This window comes from Patagioenas fasciata, chromosome 2 (assembly GCF_037038585.1).
Source record: "Patagioenas fasciata isolate bPatFas1 chromosome 2, bPatFas1.hap1, whole genome shotgun sequence".
In the NCBI taxonomy this organism is placed as follows: domain Eukaryota; kingdom Metazoa; phylum Chordata; class Aves; order Columbiformes; family Columbidae; genus Patagioenas; species Patagioenas fasciata.
This window is the reverse complement of record NC_092521.1, coordinates 44,906,853-44,926,722: the sequence shown is the minus strand read 5'-3', so window position 1 is coordinate 44,926,722 and position 19,870 is coordinate 44,906,853. Positions and strand designations below refer to the sequence as shown.

The following is a 19,870-nucleotide window of genomic DNA, read 5'->3' as shown; positions in this document are numbered from 1 at the left end:
CCGTATGCAGATTACTCTTTTTTTACCAGTTAAAAAAGGCACAATGCTATTTGAAATCAGGAAAAATGCATTTAGTCCACTAATAGCAATCCCACCAAGAACATAAAGTAACAATGATTCTTAAATAGAATTTCCATTTTACAGTTGATATACAAAGTTTCTCTCATTGTGCCCTTTTGGAAGCATTGCATGTTTATGCTAGAACTTCTGCTGAGAGCAGAGCAGTGATCAAATCCTGCAAAATCCTCTAAGCACTCCTTTCATTTTGACTGCTGTGAAAGTTGAAGGAGCGAGATACTCGGTCTTATCTGCAACAAGTTTTCAAAACCTTTTTCATGTAAAATAATTTACACCAGCCAGGTATCATGATGAGGAAGGATTGTGAAGGGTTTCAGGGTACCATGTTTAGTTATTTTAGTGTGCAACTTATTCTTACTTGTTACTGTTCTTATGCTGTCATTTTTCAAACTGACTGACATAAACCAAAATTTAGTAATAGATGTCACTGGGTTTTAAACATGTCTGAGAGAAGCCAGTAGGTTTTTAATACAAGGAAGGGACATTTAAAAAATTCTGCTCAGATTATGTTAATCACTGATCCCCACTGAGCTGGACATTGACCAAAACATCAGATAAAATCAGCTAAAGAATAAAAACAAAACAGGTATCTTTGCTGGATTAAGGTAGCAGAGTGCACCTGGAGTACTGTGTTCAGCTCTGGAACCCTCAACATAAGATGGACATGGACCTCTTGGAGTGAGTCCAGAGAAGGACCATGAAGATAATCAGAGGGCTGGAGCAACCTCCTCTATGAAGACAGGCTGAGACAGTGGGGGTTCAGCCTGGAAAGGAAGAGAAGAGAAGAGAAGAGAAGAGAAGAGAAGAGAAGAGAAGAGAAGAGAAGAGAAGAGAAGAGAAGAGAAGAGAAGAGAAGAGAAGGCTCTGGGGAGAGCTTATAGCAGCCTGCAGGTGCCTAAAGGGAACCTAAGGAAAACTGTAGTGGGACTTTTTACAAGGGCATGTAGTGATAGAATGAGGGGTAATGGCTTTAAACTGAAAGAGGGTAGATTTTGATTAGTCATAAGGAAAAAATTCTTCACCATGAGGATGGTGAGGCACTGGAACAGGCTGCCCAGAGAAGCTGTGGATGCCCCATCCCTGGAAATGTTCCAGACCAGGCTGGATGGCGCTTTGAGCAACCTGGTCTAGTGGAAGGTGTCCCTGTCCATGACAGGGGGGTTGGAACTGGATGATCTTTAAGGTGCCTTCCAACCCAAACCAGTCCATGATTCCGTTAAATATGCCGAAAACTTTCTGAAGCAAGCTAAAAATGTTGCTTCAGGTTCTCTACTCTTCTCTTCCAACCCCACTGTGTAGATATTTTATCCACTCAATTTGGGAGAGTCCTGTCCTGAATGCTTTTGCCAGTGACATCATCTTTTAATCTTCCTTCTGTTCATTTGCAGCTACTTTGGAGCTGCAGTTGCATTTATGTCACTCCCCCAATATTTAGAATTTGTAGTTTCCTCAGATAATTGGCCATCTTGACAAGAAGAGTGACACAATCAGCTGTCAGATACTTTTCATTCCTGACTTTCATGCCAAATCTGACATTTGGATATTGGGATAATAATGTGTTATCTTAATTAAGTGTATCTTCATGATGCATGCTTTATAACAGATAGAGCATATGAAACTACTGCAGTGCCTTGCCAGGGTATCTTTGAAATGAGATTCCCTACTTAAGGGTTTTCTTCCTTCTTAAATAAATAAAGAGTAAATGAACAATTGCAGAGTCCAAGTCTGAATCCTAGCACTTCCTGTTAAACCTCACAAAATAGTGCAAGAAACATGTTTGGTCTGCTTTCTAAGGCTTGATGATGTGATAGGAAGGATGTTGTATGTAACATCAAAGAGTGGGGTTGTTATACCTCTGAAGCCTGACTCCTGGAAGTCCAAATGAAATAATGTATGTTCATTTTTCTCCTGAATATGACCGTTTTTAATAGGCTTGGATTCTTATCAGAATTGTTCCAATGGTTTCCTTCATTGTGTTTGTGTGTGCTTTCTTTTGAGTAGCCAAATTTCTCTCACACTTCCCAAGACCCTGTTAAGTGACTCCCTCCTGAGTTTAGTTAAGTGTGGTGCTGAGCAAATTGCAAACTGCCAAAACTGGCCAACATACTAGTGACGAGCAAACATTTCTGCTCTTTCAGCTCATGGAGAATGTTGCTGTGTTTTTTTTTAATTATTATTATTTATTTATTTATTTAGTTAGTTAGTTAGTTATTTTTTAATTCCAGCCCATGCTATTGAAGTGGAAAATGGTGAAGCCTGGACTACGGACAGGCCTGAACAGTGTTTTGGGCCTGAGCATGCAGAGTCTGGCAACGGATCAGGGTGGATCATAACTTTTGCACTCAATATCTATGTATTCATGTTAGGATTAACATCTTGAGAGTATTTCTGTGTTTGTCCTTGAAATTGGCTTTTTGGAGCTGTATGTGATGATCCTGGACACAGAATTTAGATCTGTGTATTTATACCTCACGTAGAACAACTACAAACCTGTTTGTGAAAGACTGTAAAATGGGAACCTTTAGGGCGCCCTGCAGAACAAAGTATTTAGTGCACCAAGTGTAATTCATAGGCCATGACTGGATTAATTTCTTCTCCATGTCCTCTGCTGTAGTGAATATGTTGTAAGTATATTGTATTTTCCTCCCTTTCCTCCTCCAAATGTAGCCTTGAGGGGAATAGATCTTGCCTGTTGTAGCATGCCTATGCTGTTCTTAGGGTGTTCTCATGACTGTCCTCAAACCCAAGTCCATTAATTGTCTATGTGACATGTCTGTATGATGGCATGCATATGGTAAGAGGCTCAGGGCAAGGCAGTGACTTTCCCAGGAGGAGAGATGTAAGCTCAGGGCAAAGTACTTCTTCAGTAGTTTTCTCAGCAGCTAGCTCTGCTGCAGCATTGTGGTTTCCTTAGGAGTCTGAGAGAGATTTTATGAAAACCAAAGCTGGTCAGATATTAAATTAAGACAAAGTTTCAATAGTCATAAAGAAGACTAAATTCCTTGTTTGTTCGGTGAATGGGAGGTGCTTTAAAGGTAGGAGCAGGTGACAGACTCCTAGTACCCCTGGCTGTGCCAGAGATTTTCTTCAGAAGTCTTATATTTTCCACAAGTTCTTTTCACTCTCAGGTTTTCACCTGTAAAAGGGTGATACCTACATCCCAGTCACAGGCATACCTACTCATAAATCTCATTGAGAATCTTAGGTGAGAGACCAAGGCTGTGTCTGTATTAACAAAACGCAAATTTCGAGAGTGAATCTACAGAGCGAAACAGCTGACTGTTTCAGGAGAAAGGGGACTGCTCTGCAATGCTAACCAACTGACGGGAGGTAGAGGTCATAGGATAGTTTCCTTCAGAAGTGTGTTCCAGATCTGAACTAAAATTTGGAGGAATATGCTTCCAAAGTATCTTGTTTTTAAGTTGGAGAAAAGGTGGATGTGGGGGAGTACGGGGGGTCCGTGGATTCCCTGACGGAGGGCATGGGAACAGAAATTAGCCTTGAAGATATGAAGGCCTACCCATGAGAAAGATGGGAGTAAAGGAGTATCCAGAGATGTTAAGGATGTACCCGTGAGAGAGAAGGGAGTAGAAGAGTAACACTGATGATAGTAAAAACAGCCAATGAGATGTTACTGCTGTAACTTATAACCAATAGTGAAGAGACACATAAATTGGTAAAACTGTATAAAAATGCACTTGTGGCAATAAATGGCATCTACTACTTTCATCCTGGAAGAACTTGGTCTATGTCGTTTGTCTGTCTCAACCACGACAGGTGGACTATATAAAAGACCTGAAACATGAAACTGTAGACAGTTTAAGATAATATATTGGAAACTAGTTTATTGTTACATCTTCATGTGGGGCAGCCCAATAGTATTTCATAAGCTTACTATTTTTTTTTTTTGACTCTTTACCGTTTTGATCCAGCTTCATGAAATACAGGACAAAGAAGTACACAATAGAGAAGGGGTGACTGGAAAGAAAATAATAGAATGGCAAACAGCCTGCTGGTCAGGGCAGCCAAGGGGAACAGGAGGACCTTGTTGTACAGATCCCTGTTTATTCAGCATAGAACCCCTTCAATGGGAGAAATTAAGACATGCCATACATAGACACTAAGCGCTCATTATGAAGGAGAGTGTGGAGAAAGGACTCTAGTTCTTCCATATTCTGTCCCCAGGAAGGGCACTCACCACCAGGTTTTGGGGCTGGCAGGCACCTTGTCTTAGTGTAAGTCCTCTGCTGTGGAGTGCTGATCTTACCTTGATGCAAACTAATATTTCCCAGGAGACATTATCTTAAAACTAGTAAATTCCTGTAAGAAGTTTTGTTTTAAAAGATAAATACTTTCTAATATGGAAAGATCTATATGAAAAATTCCCAGCTTAAGGTTGGTGTTCCAGTCACAAAAGCCACTTTGTACCTCATTTCTATTTCTCTGATGCCCTAATGAGGGTTGTGTCTGCTCTTCTCTGGGTCCCTCAAGCTCATCATTTAGCAGTGTGTTGCACATCTTTGTACTACTGTAGTAGCTCCTAGTTGTAATCACAGAGCAGGGTTAACATGATATTATGTTGCAAAACAAAAAGCTTTGTGGTCATCCCCAGGGTGTTTGTTATATAAATATAAGTTAAAAGGCTGGAAGTGGATAGTGTGTGTCTGGAGTGTGTGCTTGTGTAAGCAAGGAAACACTAAGATACAAATGATAACTTGAAATATATTGCTTGTCAAGGCTTTTTATGTGTGGTGCAGAAGGGGAGACTCCAAAAGAGGTTTGAAATGATGTACTAATTGATAAAGCTATCCATTTTCATATGACTAAGTCAGCAAGAATATGAAATACTTTAATTAACTCTGGAGTGCAGTACTGTGACAGGAGGTTTCACCGATGATTTAAAATGGCACGAATTTTTGGCAGATCCTATGCTTTAATGTAGATGTTATTCAAGAAGGATGTGGGAAGAAACAACAGTCTATCTATTTATATTCAGATAACTGTATTTGCTTATTATTTGTCTTGTCTTGTTGGGTGCAAACTAGACAGTGCATGAGCTGTTCCTGCCAAGCAGGTTGATCCAGGTCAAGAAGAACATGTAGGATAGCTGATGTCCTATAATCTAATTAGCCAAACCTAAACCAGAAAACATCTGTGTGATGCTGCTATTGCTGATGGAAATATGTGGTCAGCCCACTAATACTCTATCCATCACATATCTGATGGTAAAACATTGTGTGCTTGCTTTTTAAAATTTGCCCCTCATAGTGAACATAGTCCTCTCCCTCTTTGCACCTTATCTTTTTTGTCAACCTTAGGTTAGAGCTGTGCATGCTGCTGGAGAATGAGCACATCTTTGAATCAGAGGCAAATGATGAGTCTCTCTCCTCTTCTCTTCCTCTCTCCTATGAGAAGGTAAGCGTTTTTCTTTCAACCCTTTGCTTGTTTAATCAGCCTGTATATCAGATGATTTAGGATGAGCTCTCCAAGAATGAAGAGATAAAGTAATATACGTGGTTGAGATAAAGCAGTCAGGTATGATTTAAAGGATGACCAGAGACCTTCTGGGGACAGCTGTCATAAACTATAATACCGCCTGGAGTCTGAAAGTTGTGCAAGAGTGCTGGCAAAGAAATTCCTTGCTCAGATAGGCTGTTCTAATCTTCTCTCTCTCTCAACTTCTTTGTGGGTAGCAGAATTATTATAATATTTAATTCTGTATGGGATAGCACCTCTTTGAATGACGAGTGTTTATAAAAGCTTTCAAACTTGAAAAGCATGTAGCATTCTTCCCTTTGATAGACGACTAAAGGATTTTTAGGAATAGTAAACATCAAGTGTGGTAGAAGAAAACCATGCGTTACCAAGGCAAGACTATTAATGGAGGTTTGAGCAATTTATAGAGGCACAACTGGAAAGTCATCCTGTATTACTGAAGCTTGGTCTGCACATAGAAATCTGGCTGGTAAAACAATGTTGAGAAGGAGTAGGGCAATTATGTGTGGGATGAGGTGCTAGGATACAAACAGGTATTCCTATGGAAGAGGGCTGAAGTTCATCTGGTGGCTGATGCCAGTTTTGTTGTGTTTTCTGCACTATGCTATCATGTAATTACCGCTTAGTGTGTGAATTTTCACAGCGTGAAAAACCTCACCCTCAAGCCAATATAATTTACATTGTCTTAATAGAGATACAGTTGCGCTAAAGGAAAAAAAAAAATTTTTGTAAGTGAAGACTGTTTTATTTTAAATTGCTAATTTAAGCCTTATTGGCAAAAGAATTTACGAAGTTGGGACAAGCTCTGCTAGTGGAGCTCTGCTAGAAAATTTTCTCTTGAGTCAAGCTGGAAAGCTTTTGAACCTTGGGTTGTAACGCACAGTGCAGAAGAAAAGAGAAATGGATTCTTGCCTATTCCAGATAACAGTGGAGAAGCTGCCCAATCTGTCGCGCCTGACCATGCTGCTGAATCTCTACACTACAGATCCGCGGTATCAGCAACTCTTCATCAATCTGGTAAGACTGAAGCCAACTCTAAAAACAAACATTTCCTCCATGAACAATGTGTTTGTTATATTTTCTCATTTGTTTATGATGGCTGTGTCAGCCGCACTGATTTACATAAACACTGCCAATCCCGGGACGTTACATTCTCAACAAAAGTAGCTGAGTACAAACAGCATTCCGAAGTTTTAATTCATATTGTATAAACATAACAGATGTTGATAAAATGAGCCAAAAAGAAAATACAACAAAGGAGACCATTTCAAGGGGGCTTTTGATTAAAATACATTCCAGATTGACAAAATGATACAATGTTAATGGAATAGATCATTTAAATGTCATTATTTGGCTCTTATAGTCCTATAAAGCAAATATAAAGCAATGCTTTTGAGATTTTAGGCTCCATTACAGCACAGTACCTATACATCAACTTATAAATAAAGCTATATTTCTTTCCCTTTTCCTTTTTTTTCTTTTAATCCCTGCTATGACATTGCCACATTTATTTCCTAAATACTGCACTGAAATACTGGGTCCAAAAGCAATAATGTGTTTGGTATACTGAACAAGGCCTAAAATAAATAAATTATAAACAAAATAAATGTAGATTCTGCCTTGGAAAATTTCCAGTCTACAGCACTGAAACTGAGTTTGGGACATACTGTGAAATCCAGATGAGAGACCCTAATTCAAATGGTTTTTATTTAAAAAGATATAAGATCAGGTCCTCTTCACTCATGTGTAAAGAAGATAGGACTGAGTTGGAGATCTGTCCAGTCTGAATTCCTTGTGTTGAGAATGGCTAGGAGAGAAAAGTTATAAAACCCACAGTGCTCCTGATATCCATAATTTAGTTTGGTTTAAAAGTTTCCTTTTAATAGATGGGGAAACTGAGGTGGAGAGAGGACACCCGGCTTTCCGAAGTTCAAGAGGAGGTCATGCATAGGAGAAGCCACCAGTTCAGCTGAGATGCCATCCAGTGCTCATGCCATTGGGCCACACTACTTCTTTTTATAGGAAACGTATTCCACTCAATTAGGTTTCACACTGATGCCTAGCTTTTTAGTACCTGATGTGATCCCTGAAGCACAAAGTTTAGTGTCCCTTCCAACAAGCTGTTTTTGTCGCTCATGAAAGCTCTGTTTTTGATCTCCACAGAGATGCTCATTGTGAATTCTTGGGCTTAATGGTTTCCTGTGGCAGTGAGTTCCACAGCAAGATTATATGCGGTATAGAAAAAGGAAACCTTTTTACCTTTTACTTTTTTCCTCCTTATGGCTTTGAACATTTCATCAGTCCTGTAATGAAAGGAGAAGAGACAGGTCCCTCCATACTGTGCATTTATTTGTATTATTTTATCATCTCTTTGTTTCATTTTTCCTCTGTCTGGGAAAGGATATGCTTGGGAAGCATAATACATCTTCCTGCATCTTCCTTGACAGAAACTGGCCAAGTCATAAGAAGAATGTACAATTATGTGAAAAGTAAAAACTTAGTGAACACCTGTATAAGTTATAAAGACCAGCTTGGTTAACAATAAAATGGTCTGCAACTCTGGTTCTATCAAGAAACAGTTATAGCCCTCATAGTTTTCAGTGACCAGAGTTTAGTACTTACAGGCCCTCTTCTTCTCAGAGTCATATGATTGTTTTCTTTATCCTCTTCCTCCCAGTGTATCTTCCTATGTGAAGTGACTTTTAAAAGCGTTTACTGCAAAATACTACAGGATGTCATAAATGGTTGTGTAATGAGATAGCCACTATAAAAAGTCTTAAGACTTAATAAATATTGGGGTCACTGACTATTTCCAAGTAAGAACTCTGACCATATCAATGGAGCTCAACTTTGCTTTTCTAGCCTGTGAGACTTGGGTACATTCCAGTCATAATAGTTTATTTAGTGTGAATGTGATGGTTTACAAAAAAAAGAAAGTCTTTTTTTACTATGGTATTTCCTTATGTTTTAGGTATAATTGGGGATGGGGAACCAGGAGAGAAGAACTAATGTTCTTATTGGCTCCTGTCCCTTAAGCTTGATACCTCTCTCTCCCTGGCCTCCTTCCTCTGCTTCTCCTCTCCACCCCTGTGGCAAGGGATGCCCTTGTACTTTTGTGTTCTTCCTATGTCTTATCTCTTTGCTTTACAGGAGCCATACGTAAATAAATCAGCAATGTCAGTCCAAGCTCATTTCTCACTGCATCGCACCTACATCATGTTTCGCACCCTGGGGCTGCGCCACCTCACTGTTGTTGACCCGAAGAACCGAGTGGTTGGGGTGATCACCAGGAAGGACCTGATGCCTTTACCACTGGAGGAGAAGCTCAGGCTCCAGCTGGCTCCACAGGCCCCTGATACAGGTGAGCAGCCCCTGGATTCAAGGCCACAGATGTGTTCTTAGTCTTTGTCACTTCTTTTTGAACCTGTGTTCTTCTTCAGGAAAAAATAATCAGAGCTTTTCCACTTGATCCCGTCTGGAGAAGAGGTGCTTAAGAGCTGTTGTGTCCAGACATGTGGGATTTTAGCCCAGAGCTATGTCTTTTCAGCTGTTTGGTGATTGCAAAATTCATTGTTTTAAATGCTTGTGAGACAAAATAAGAATTCACGTGTTTATGGAAGATGTACATAAAATCTGATGTGAAGGATGGAGGTCAAGAATGCTCTTGTCACACTGTGTCTATGCCTTCCAATGAAAAAATGCCATAACCATTAGCAGCAGTTATGTTGGCAAAGACTTTCAGTGAGGGCTAAATCTTCAAACTCTGAGTATCTGCCTGTTAAAAAAGAGGATGTTTCCATTTCAATGTTTTTATGGTAAAATATGTATGTTTAACTGAGAGGAAATACTGCCTTCAGAGAGCTGGGCAACTGAGAGGAACAAGGGATTGGCCTTTCTTATTGGACTACATGTGTTAGAAATTGAAAGGGAGAATTGTACATAAAAGAAAGATATTGACTGTGGGGCTCCTGCCAAATTCCCATCACACTTCTCAGTGAGAGAAACTTGACATGCTTTTCTGCTGCCTACATTTCTTTCAATTTCTGCTACTCCTAGAAGAGGCTCTCTTTCTCTCCTTACACCTGATAACATTTTTAATTAAGTTCATGTGCAGTGAGGTATGGGACTAATAATTCTAATAATGGGGAAGCAACATGATAAATTGTGGGAGTGGTTTTTGTGTATATAGCAGCATATTCACAAATTGAGCACAAATTAAATAATTCTTTGTGATTTTTGGGTCATGTAATGTTTGAGACCTTGGAAAGTGATGTTTGTCAATAAAGGAAAGTGAACAATTTTTTCAATAAAGATGCTTTCAGATTTTCATCTATGACTTTGTAAAAGATGTTTAATTTTGTCCTGTTTAATACCAGAGGAATTCCCACAGATTTGGATATTAAAACCAAACATGTGCAAAAAAATCCACTACTATTAATGTTGTTATAATGAATACCAAGGAAAAATAGTATTAGTTTACTGGTTATAGAAACTTGCCAAAATTCCTGAAAGTCAATTTCTGGTATTTGAATCATGCAGCTTTGAGTCTCCTATGAATCGAAGATTTGTTGAATTTTCTTCTGTTTTCCCTGCTGGATCTTGTCTTTATTATCAATAATGTTGCTTTTCTAGCACCACAAAGAATGCATAGCACTTTAAAACAGAAATGTCCAGTCAATGCAAATAGCTGGCAACCCAGAAACTTACAAAGGTACATGAGAATGGCTCTTTAAATGATCAGTTAAAATATGTCATATGCAAGATGAGAAATGCTTTGCAAATCATCCAGCCAAGAGACATAGAGGTGGATGTTTATTTAGATCCTGTTACAATTAGTAATCTTTTGCTCATAAGTACACTAGAAAGGTTATTGTTATTATTGATCTGTGCCTCACCTACCTGAAATAATGCAAAGTTCTTCTTGAAGTAATTAGGGTTTGTGTGCTCGCAGAACAAGAGATCTAATCTTGAAACCCCTTGTGATTTCCCCTTAAGTCAGCAAGAATCTCTTCTTTTATTGATAACCGAATCTGAAAGACCTTGGCATGAATTTGCATTTTTGGTTCAAAGCCCATTGCTGTTTTCCTTTTCCTTGATTTATTACATACACAAAATATCACCCTACTAAGACCCGAGTAATGTAATTTCTTTTTGCTTACAATATCTGGAGCTAAATGGTTTCGTACAAAATGTATTTGCGCTGTACTTTGCAGAGCATGAAGACGGGAGACAGCCAGGATGTCTGTAACTTGTTACACAACTTTGAACAGGTCACTTAAATGCCTGGCATATCATTTACTCTGCCTTTAAAGCTGGAACAATGATGCAGATCCACCATAGTTACTATGAAAAGTATCTATGTGAAAAATATTATAGGAACATAAACTGTTTCTAGTATTTTGTGCAGACCAGTTATGAAAAGCAATGTGGGAACAGAACACTGGAACAGGCTGCCCAGGGACGTTGTGGAGTCTCCTTCTCTGGAGACATTCAAAACCCGCCTGGATGCCCTCCTGTGTAACCTCATCTAGGTGTTCCTGCTCCGGCAGAGGGATTGGACTGGATCATCTTTTGAAGTCCCTTCCAATCCCTAACATCCTGTGATTCTGTGATTGGCTTTTTTTGTTGTCTCCTTGTCAGTAACAAGTGCAAATTCTAAGGAAAGGCTCACACAATTTACACGGAACTTCTTGTAACTGTGTGGTGGGATGGCATGCTGCATTTTCCCATGCATTATTATCTAGTTCCATAGCTAGATGAGGTATTTTTTGGAATAGATGTGAATTCATAAAGGCACGTGAAACAGAATTGCCAGGACCTCCTGAAACAAGTAGCGCCCTTATGTTCTGGACTCCGGTGACAAATCTGTCTCATCACAAACTGTAATAGAACTGTAATAGCGTAACACATAGAGGAAAGTGAAAAGAGATGAATTTGTAGGAAGCTTTTCATCAGTGTATGATTCTCATGACCCTCATATAGAACAGAACTCTAAAGAATGAGGGTAACAAGTGGACATGTCATTTGAAACTCTAGCACAAGATATTTCTGTTTTTCTTCTCGTCTGCTTATCGTAAGTCATACATTTTCTGTTATCTCTTCATATGATCTGAACCTAAGACTAGATGTTTACAGCAAAGATGCTATTTTTGTATAAAATAAATTTTTAAATGGATTTTCACAGTTTCTGAATGCATGTGTTTGTGACAGAGATAAAGGGCTTCACAAAAAAATTCAAGTCACTAGCACTGATTTGGTTTTGCACTAGGCATCTATACTTCTTTCATCTCATCCTCCTTTATGATGGTATTTTCCTAACACTTCTCCTTCTCTTAAACTGAAATATAGCTTAAAACATGGGCAGACTGACCTTTACATCTAGGTTTGAAGTACAGCCATGAAAAATTCTCCCCATTCAATTAGAAAAAATACTTTCACACTAGAAATATTAAACCATCTGTCCATTACATATCCCTATGAATGAGCATCAGCTATTGTGAGAAGTTATTTTGTGATATGCAGCTTAAATGTGCTGTTTTGTGGGTTATCCTGTAATGTGCATGTTCTTATGCTAACGTATGTAACATTGGTGGTGTTTTTCCTATCATGTGATACTTGCTTTAGGGTGTTTTTAAACTGCCCAGTTTATCCCACTGGAGAACCTTTTAACATTTTCTCATTTTCTGGTTGATTCTTGCTTATGTTTTCAAATGGGATATTGTCCTTTAATCACACTGATTTGCTGGCCATGAACAGTGCAGCCTAATGGAGGGAGGACAGATGCAGAAATTCTCAGTAATATACTTTATATAAAAAATGATGACTTCAAGGATGCAGTGACCAACACTGCTAAAGGTACTACTAATAGGATATGGTCTGTCTTACTTCAAGGCTGAGATAGCTAAAAAAAGGGGGATTGGAAATGTAAGCAGCTCTGTAAGAGCAGGGCCTGGAAAATCACTGATGAGGAGGTGCTGTAAAATGTTGCTGTTGTCTCTGCTGCCCCTTTTTACATCGCTGCAGCTAACAGAGCTGTCAGTGTACCTCTGGTGATCATGAAATCACTTAATGAAATGAAGTGTAACCGGCTTTCTACTGAACTAGTGGTTAATTAAGTGTGACCATCAAGTGATGGGAACCATAGTAGTATACAAGGGAATGCTTGTTCATTCCTGAAAGGCCTATTAAAGCAAGAGGAAATATGCGATCAGCACAGTTGTCTGAATGTCTAACATGGTGTGGCGTGGGAATGCTGGCATCAGAGTTCAAACACATGAGGAGTGACTGCTGCTTACTTGAGGTACTGAACAAACCAGAATAACTTACACTATCTGATTGTAATCAATGCCTAGCACACTTCTGAGGGACCAAAGCAATGAAATGGTTGACTAACCAACTTGCAGTATCTCATTAAACTGGTGAATCTTGTTTGAGATCACAGATTGTGTGCAAAGACTCACTGTTCTGCCATTGAGGCCACTTCTCCCTCCATGCCAGCAGAGAAACTGTGAGGAATTACTGGTTTCTGCATATTTTATTTTGAAGGGGTTACAGAAAAGTATTTATATTTTTGTGCAGTTTGTATTTGCAAAGAGCTTTGTGGATGTGTCACGGCTTCTGCTGTGACGTTGCTATAATCACCCCCCCTGCATATGGTGGAGTTGAGATGTGGATATGAAGTAGCCTACTAGGGATCGGAAGGGAGTCTGTGGCAAATCTAAAAGGAGAACTTCAGACTTCTCACTTCTTTTCTCAATATTAATCTCTTACTTGTAGACACAAAAGCCAACATTAAAGGAAGGCATGGCAAGTTGTGTGACTCGTGTCCTCTTACATGTTGTCAGCTTTGATGCTCAGGAGAGAAGTGTTTCTAGTGTGACAGGGCTGTCCCTGGTATTAATGCAAAGAGCAAAGCCACCCATGCAACAGGGAGGGCTGTGAAGACTGCGCAGGAGACACTGTAGTCCTCTATAAGTGCTCTCAATGAGAATGCAGCCTGGAAGCCTTCCTGAGACACATGGGCTACAGCTGGTCAGCACAGCAAAGGATGGGACCACTGCTGGGTTACTGCATTGCAAATACAGAAGGGCTGGGTTTCTGCGAAAGCATGAGATGGAAAGCAATAAGTGCACAAGACTTGATATGTCTGGTATGTGTGTATACGTGTGAATGTGAACATGTAACTATCATTTATAATTTGAAATTTAGAAGACAGGCTAAACAATGGATGAGGATATATATTGCCTTTTAGGAAAAAGAAATGGGGGGGCGGTGTGTGTGAACAAACTGTGTAACTTGAACTTCATTACCCTACAATCATGCAGACTCCTACCTGTAGAAATCTTTTTAATCCTCGGAGCATAAGCAATAGGGTAAAGATTAGTGCTGATGCAAGTTATGGGTTGAGAGTAGGGTACAGAGGTAAAACACACAAAAGGGATTTGAAATAGCTTGGTGAATCAAGTGCCCAAGATAGTAGTGTCTAGCAGACCATACAAATAAGAAGGAGTAATATCTACTAAAATGCCATGACATTTCTAATCGATCTGGGTGGGTTGCATCTCTGACAGAGATCTTTCTTGCATCTTGTGTTTAAGATGAAGACCATCTAAAAACATCAGCTCTTGAACTTAGAAAGCTGAGTTTCACAGAATCACAGAAGAATTTAGGTTGGAAGGGTCCTCTAGGGGTCATCTAGTCCAACCCCCTTCTCAGAGGAGGTCTAAATAGATCACGTAGCTCAGGGCTATGCCCAGTCAAGCCCCTGACAGCCCAAATATTGAGACCCCACATCCTCTATTCCAGTATTTGACCATGTTAATGGTCAAATATTTTTCTTATATCTAATCAGAATTTCCCATGCTTCAACTTGTACCCATTGCTTATCATTGTGCACCTACAAGAAGAGTCTGCCTCTGTCTTCTTTGTATCCTGATATCAGTTATTTTCAGAAGTCAGGTCTCCTCTGAGCCTCCTCTCTTCCAAGCTGAATGGACTAATTTCTTTAAGCTGCTCCTGATATGCTTGTACTGTAGCCCCCCTGGCCATTTCGGTGGCCTGCTGCTGGACTTGTTTCGGTATGTCAATATTTTTCCTGTACTGTGGAGCCTTCCCACCATCTCTGAACAAACTTGTGCAGGTGCCACAGTAATCTTCTCTGTATCATTCAAATTTTAGTATATATTCTGCCAAAGAGAACATGATTTCATTAGAAGCTAAGCTAGAACAATGAATTTTTCAAAAAGAAGCTTGGAGACAATGGAAATGAAAGAGTCTTAACCTATTACTGCCTTCTGCCCCATTACCCACTGTGTCCTTATGTTGTTGTTGTTTTTTTTTTTTTTTTTTCTCAGCACACAGTTTTCAGTGGCTTCCTGCACCATAAAGAGTCTTCACAATCCCCTCTCACCATCCTGGGAGAAGTATTTACATCACCTTGGGCCCTTGGTTGTGTACGTGTCCTTTGCCTCTCTCAGAGCTCTCCTCTCCCTGCTTCTGCTGCAGGCTCCTCCTCCTGGTGTGTTTCTGTGCTCTGTCTGACCTGCTCTGCACTCCAGAAACTTTTTCCACAAAAAGTTGCTCAATTGCTCTTGGAAAAGGACAATTTCCTCCTCCTTCCAGAAGATGCCCCCCGAGTGAGGGCAGCCACATTGTTCTCTGCTGTCTCTTGAAAGGAACATAATGCCTATGAGCACACAGTAACTCCAAATGAAGAAATTAAAATTGTACACTCAACATGTTAACAGAAACAATCACTACATTGTTTTGAAAAATTATTCATTAGGGTCTGGCCATGATTTTGGAAATTACTCAGAGTGGTTTTATAACAGTCAAAAAACGTAAGGTGCTGTGTGTGAGGTTTTGGGGTTTGGACATCTTTCTCCACAACTCTTTACATTTGTCAGCAAGAACATACAGCTCTTTTGACAGTAGGACTTGGGTGGGCTGATGGTTGCTGGATGCTGTAATAGGAGGTTGGCAGGACACAGAATGATAAACTTCCTTGTCAACAGCCTTTCTGACTTTCTCAGGACAGGCTGAGCTTTGTACCTCTGCATCTTGGTTCTCATGTAGTCCTCGGTAATTTCTCTGGTATGGGTTAATTGATTTTGTATTTGTTTGCTGTTTTTGTTTTTATGTCTGCCCAACATAGAACCCTTCTCAGCCACAGATGCTCATTTTGTATCTATTATTCCCTGCTTCGTTATGTTCCTTCCCTCAGTCAGAAAGAATTCTCCTTAAATTGTTTGCATGTTGGTGGCAATGGAGATGGAAGACCAAAGAAAATAAATAAAAGATCCACAGTAAATGTTGAAAGTGGGGTCCTTCCAGCATGTGGGATGGAAAATAGGGCTGCAACCACCACTAGGGAGATCTCCAGCGGGGTAACCTCAGCAATGAGAACCAGAAGAAGAGTTTAGAGAGCATCTCAAGAGGAAGCAGACCAATGGCTACATCTGCATACAGTCAGGCACTTTCCCAGAAAAGTAAGCTACTGGCATAGGTGGAGACCATGCCAAAGGGCTCTGTAGGGCCCTTTTGGCCTCTGCACCTGCATTTTCTTCTTGCAAGACCAAATTATTGTGTGGGGTTGGTGCTCATTGAGGTTTCCCATGGCATGGAGTTGGGATATTATTAGTATAGGTGCATAGACCAGAGAACTAAAACTACATTTGGGTACTGCAGGCCAGATGCCTTAATGCTCCACCAGTTCATAGTTAATTTGTGACCACTTTCTCTTTGATATTGTGAGCATTTGCTGTTTGTCTCTCATGCAGCATCTTTTTATTTCCTCTTAGTTGCAACGCAGTTGTATTAACAGCATTTTTCCACAACGAATTTCATTGTGTTTTTTTTTTTCTCTCCATATTTCTGCTTTGTTTTCTTCTCTTTCTTTTATAGTTAGTTGGGCATTATTTCTTCATCCTTGCGACTGTCTGCCTCTTCCTCATTGCTTAGCATGGGAATTCTTTTGTTTGCAGAAATTCAAGAAATTTTGCTTGATGTACTTCAGAGCCAGGATACTGGCATAGAAAATGAATCACTTTTGGTCTCCACTTGCTTTTCCTTGTTACAAAGTAATTTCCAGACGTGTGACAGGCTTTGAGAGCTCCTGTTTTAGGGGCTCTGAATTTCCATTGCTTTAAGGCAGAAGGCTCTGAATTTCAATTGTTTAGCACTGCAGGTGTGGTAAGAATAGCCACCTTCTCTGTCCATTTGCTTGCTAATGACTATGAAGGTCCAGCCCAAGTGGTCTCAGAATAAACCTACTTAAAGCAAGGCAAGCTCACAGCCTCACTAGGGTGAGATGTCATCTAAGTGAGCTTCACCTATTTCATTAGAGTTTTGTACACTTCAGTGAACTTGGGTAGAGCTGTGTGAAAGGTCTCTGCAGAAATAAACATAGCAGTTCAGGGGCTATGTGTAGTTTTCCTTAGTGATTTATATATTTTAAGATTAGAGCTAGCATTTTGCAAAATGCTGTTTGAAGTTGTTAATCAGGTTTGCCTGAATGGACTAAAACAGACAAAGCTAATTGGTTAAGATTATAGCTAAAAGATCATGACCTCTCACTGTGAAATGTCTCAGTATATGTTCTTGTATAGGTCTGTTCTGTGTTCTTTTGGAGGAGGCACTGTCAATGAGATAGTGAAGAGTACTTTTTTGTCATTTGGGAGTAGCATCTCCATCTCAAATCTGCTGTTGCTAATCGGAGTTATTTTTACTAAACGCTTCTGCATTCATTTGACTTGCATTTTGGACAGGAAGAGTGCTATAAGGTGGGTTTTCAACTTTTTACGAATAAAACCTAACGGGGAGCCTTTTCACAGCACCACAGCACCCACAAGCACAAACCAACTCAATAAACTCTCACAATCCATGCAGTTATTGCCAAACCTGATTCATTTTATGAATAATTTTAGTTGGATCTTAGTGAGAAAAAATGAACAGCATGAGCAACAAATTTCCAGACAGAAACATGGAGGAGGGAGAGTATGTATAGACACAGTCTGTGGGGGCCTGTGACTTCACCGCGCTTCACACGATAAGAGGGTTCACTTCGGGAGCCGGTAATGGGACGGAGACTTGAAAGGCCAGGCTGCAGGAAGCGGGGATGGTGAGTCAGGACATGGCAGCCTTCCCTGCGAGTCATCCTTGAATCACTGCCCTGATGCTGCTCATAGTGGGAACCGGATTAGTAGAGATGCTGCTCCTTCAGATGGGATTTCAAACTTGGGCTGTGAGCATTTTATGTCGTTACGCATTACGTGCTGTTTCTTCTTGAGAGCATGGGTTTCAGGTCCTGCAGCTGGTCTGATCTCCAGTTTGGCTGCCTGTGTTTTGCAGCCCTCCCCCCTGCAGCGTGCACGGATGCACTGTGTCTCCTTTCTGACCCCAGACCCCATCCGACTGCCACGAATCCCTTCATGCTCCCGCCTTGCTTCTTGCCAAAGCCATGGCATAGCCATAGACCTGGGAGTTTTGTGCATGGTTGCTAACTAGCTCTAATTTCCTGTTCCGTGCATATTTATTTCCTATAGCATTTGATCAGTTTACCGGGAAAGGAAGAGATCTGTGTTGGGGAGTGGGTAGCATCATTTGGTGATTGTAGGGACACTTGTGAGGAGGGTACGTGGAGTGGCTGGTCAGGCAGGCGCCATTCAGGCCGCAGCTTGGAAAAGGCACCTTACGGAGTGCCGCGTTCTCATCTGCGTCGCTTTTGACTAGGAGGACGAAGTTCCACTTCGTGGCGGATTGTAACCCGCAAAGAGGCAGCTCCCAGCCGCGGCTGAAACACCGCCCGCGTCAGGCGGGAGACCACCGAGCGACACCAGCCGACGAGGCAGAACGGCGCCACCTGCTCCGCCCTCCCGGCGCCTCGGCCCCGTCCCCCGCCGCGGCACGGAGCTGCCGCCGGGCCGCCCGCGGCGGCGCCGGGCGGGCCCCCCTGCCTCGCGGGAGCGACGGCGCCGGCAGCGGCCGCTAGATGCCGCCCGGCCCAACGGCTTGGCGGCGGCTGGCGCGGAGGCCGGGGCGGCGGCGCGGCGGGGCCGCGGCTGTCCTGTGGCTGTCCCCGCGGCCCCGGCGCGCCCGCCCGGGAAGCGCCCTCCCGCCGCTGGTGCCGAACCCGGCGCTCCCGGTGCCGCCTTTCCGCCCCGCGGGCCGGCGTTGCCTGGCGGTGTGTTCCGGAGCGGGCCACTTGTCGAGTTTGACTCCTCCGGAGGGGGTTGGGGTCGGGTGAGGGGAGCCAGGCTCAGTCACAGCCCCCGTGGCCAGGCAGGGCCACCAGCCTCATGGGCCGGCGTGGGCAACGTCCGGACAGGGCTGTGACAGGGACTAACGGCCTTGGGCTGTGGTGAAATGGGGCTCCTGAGCCACGGGTGGGGTTGGGAGTGCACTGGGCAAGACCACCAAATTCAAGCACTTGGCCCTGACACTGGGGTTCATTGGGCTCCTTCATTCAGGGAATGCAGAGTGACCAGCCCAGCGGTCATCTGGTGGTGACGGGTGGGTGCCAGGGACTGAAACCAAGTATTCTGTGCACTGGAGGGGTTCTCAAATGATCTTGCTATAGGACAAACTGACAACAAGCAGCCCTCCAATGGGTTACAGCAAGTAGTTCGGATGCTGAATTTCGGTAGCAATTGACTGTGTTGCCCTTCTGAACCTCGTGTGTTTCAGTTTTCCCTCATCCAGTGTACCGCTTAAAAGAATGGATACATTGACTGTAAGCCTGGTTTTTAGGAGCAAAATCCTGTGAAGAACAGAGCCCCATGCTGTAACAGCTGGCTGGCTGTGTGTGTTCATTGGGGAAAAAGGCAAGAGCAGTTAGTCCACACTTCAAGACTGGCTCTCAAGGAGGCCAAGGCCACAGAGATTTGGGGATTATTCATATTTCAAGGCCAGTTTGCAATATACAATTGTTCAGGGGCTCCAGGAATATAAGCAATTGCCACGTGTAGTGGTGGTTCTTTTTGTTGTGTTTTTTGTTGTTTTGTTTTGTTTCGTTTTATTTTGTTTTGAGGGAGATGTTTGTATCACTTAAAAATTGCCTACCATTGCTAATTTAGCATCTGTGTGGAATGCTGTATTGTCTGGCTCCTGAGCGAGCAGATAGCAGAAGTGTAAGCACTTCCTGCACAGCTTCTTTGCCTGCGACCTGGACTGACCCATGAATGTCGAGTCAGGGTGAGCAGTATGGGACTGGGATGCGTTCTCCTGTTATCGTTGGTATGTTAACCTAGCAAAACTGCTTAGCTTCTTTGCTGAGCTTGCCATGTAGTTCCATCTGTAA

At 41.8% G+C, this 19,870-nt stretch overlaps 1 protein-coding gene and 1 non-coding gene across 2 annotated transcripts in view; one reads left to right on the top strand and one right to left on the bottom strand.

The window, feature by feature from the left end:
• Positions 1–15,829, top strand: part of LOC136098672 (chloride channel protein C-like) — an 86,052-nt gene extending 70,223 nt beyond the window's left edge. The window contains exons 14-17 of the mRNA XM_065832255.2: positions 5,397–5,493; positions 6,496–6,591; positions 8,725–8,935; positions 14,928–15,829. Of these exons, the coding sequence (XP_065688327.2) occupies positions 5,397–5,493; positions 6,496–6,591; positions 8,725–8,935; positions 14,928–14,959 (436 nt within the window). The 3' untranslated portion in view covers positions 14,960–15,829. The remainder of the gene's footprint in view (positions 1–5,396; positions 5,494–6,495; positions 6,592–8,724; positions 8,936–14,927) is intronic.
• LOC136099149 (U6 spliceosomal RNA) lies at positions 14,669–14,773 on the bottom strand. The gene has a single exon (XR_010651042.1). It is a non-coding gene; the product is annotated as a U6 spliceosomal RNA (small nuclear RNA).
• Positions 15,830–19,870: the final 4,041 nt, after the last annotated feature.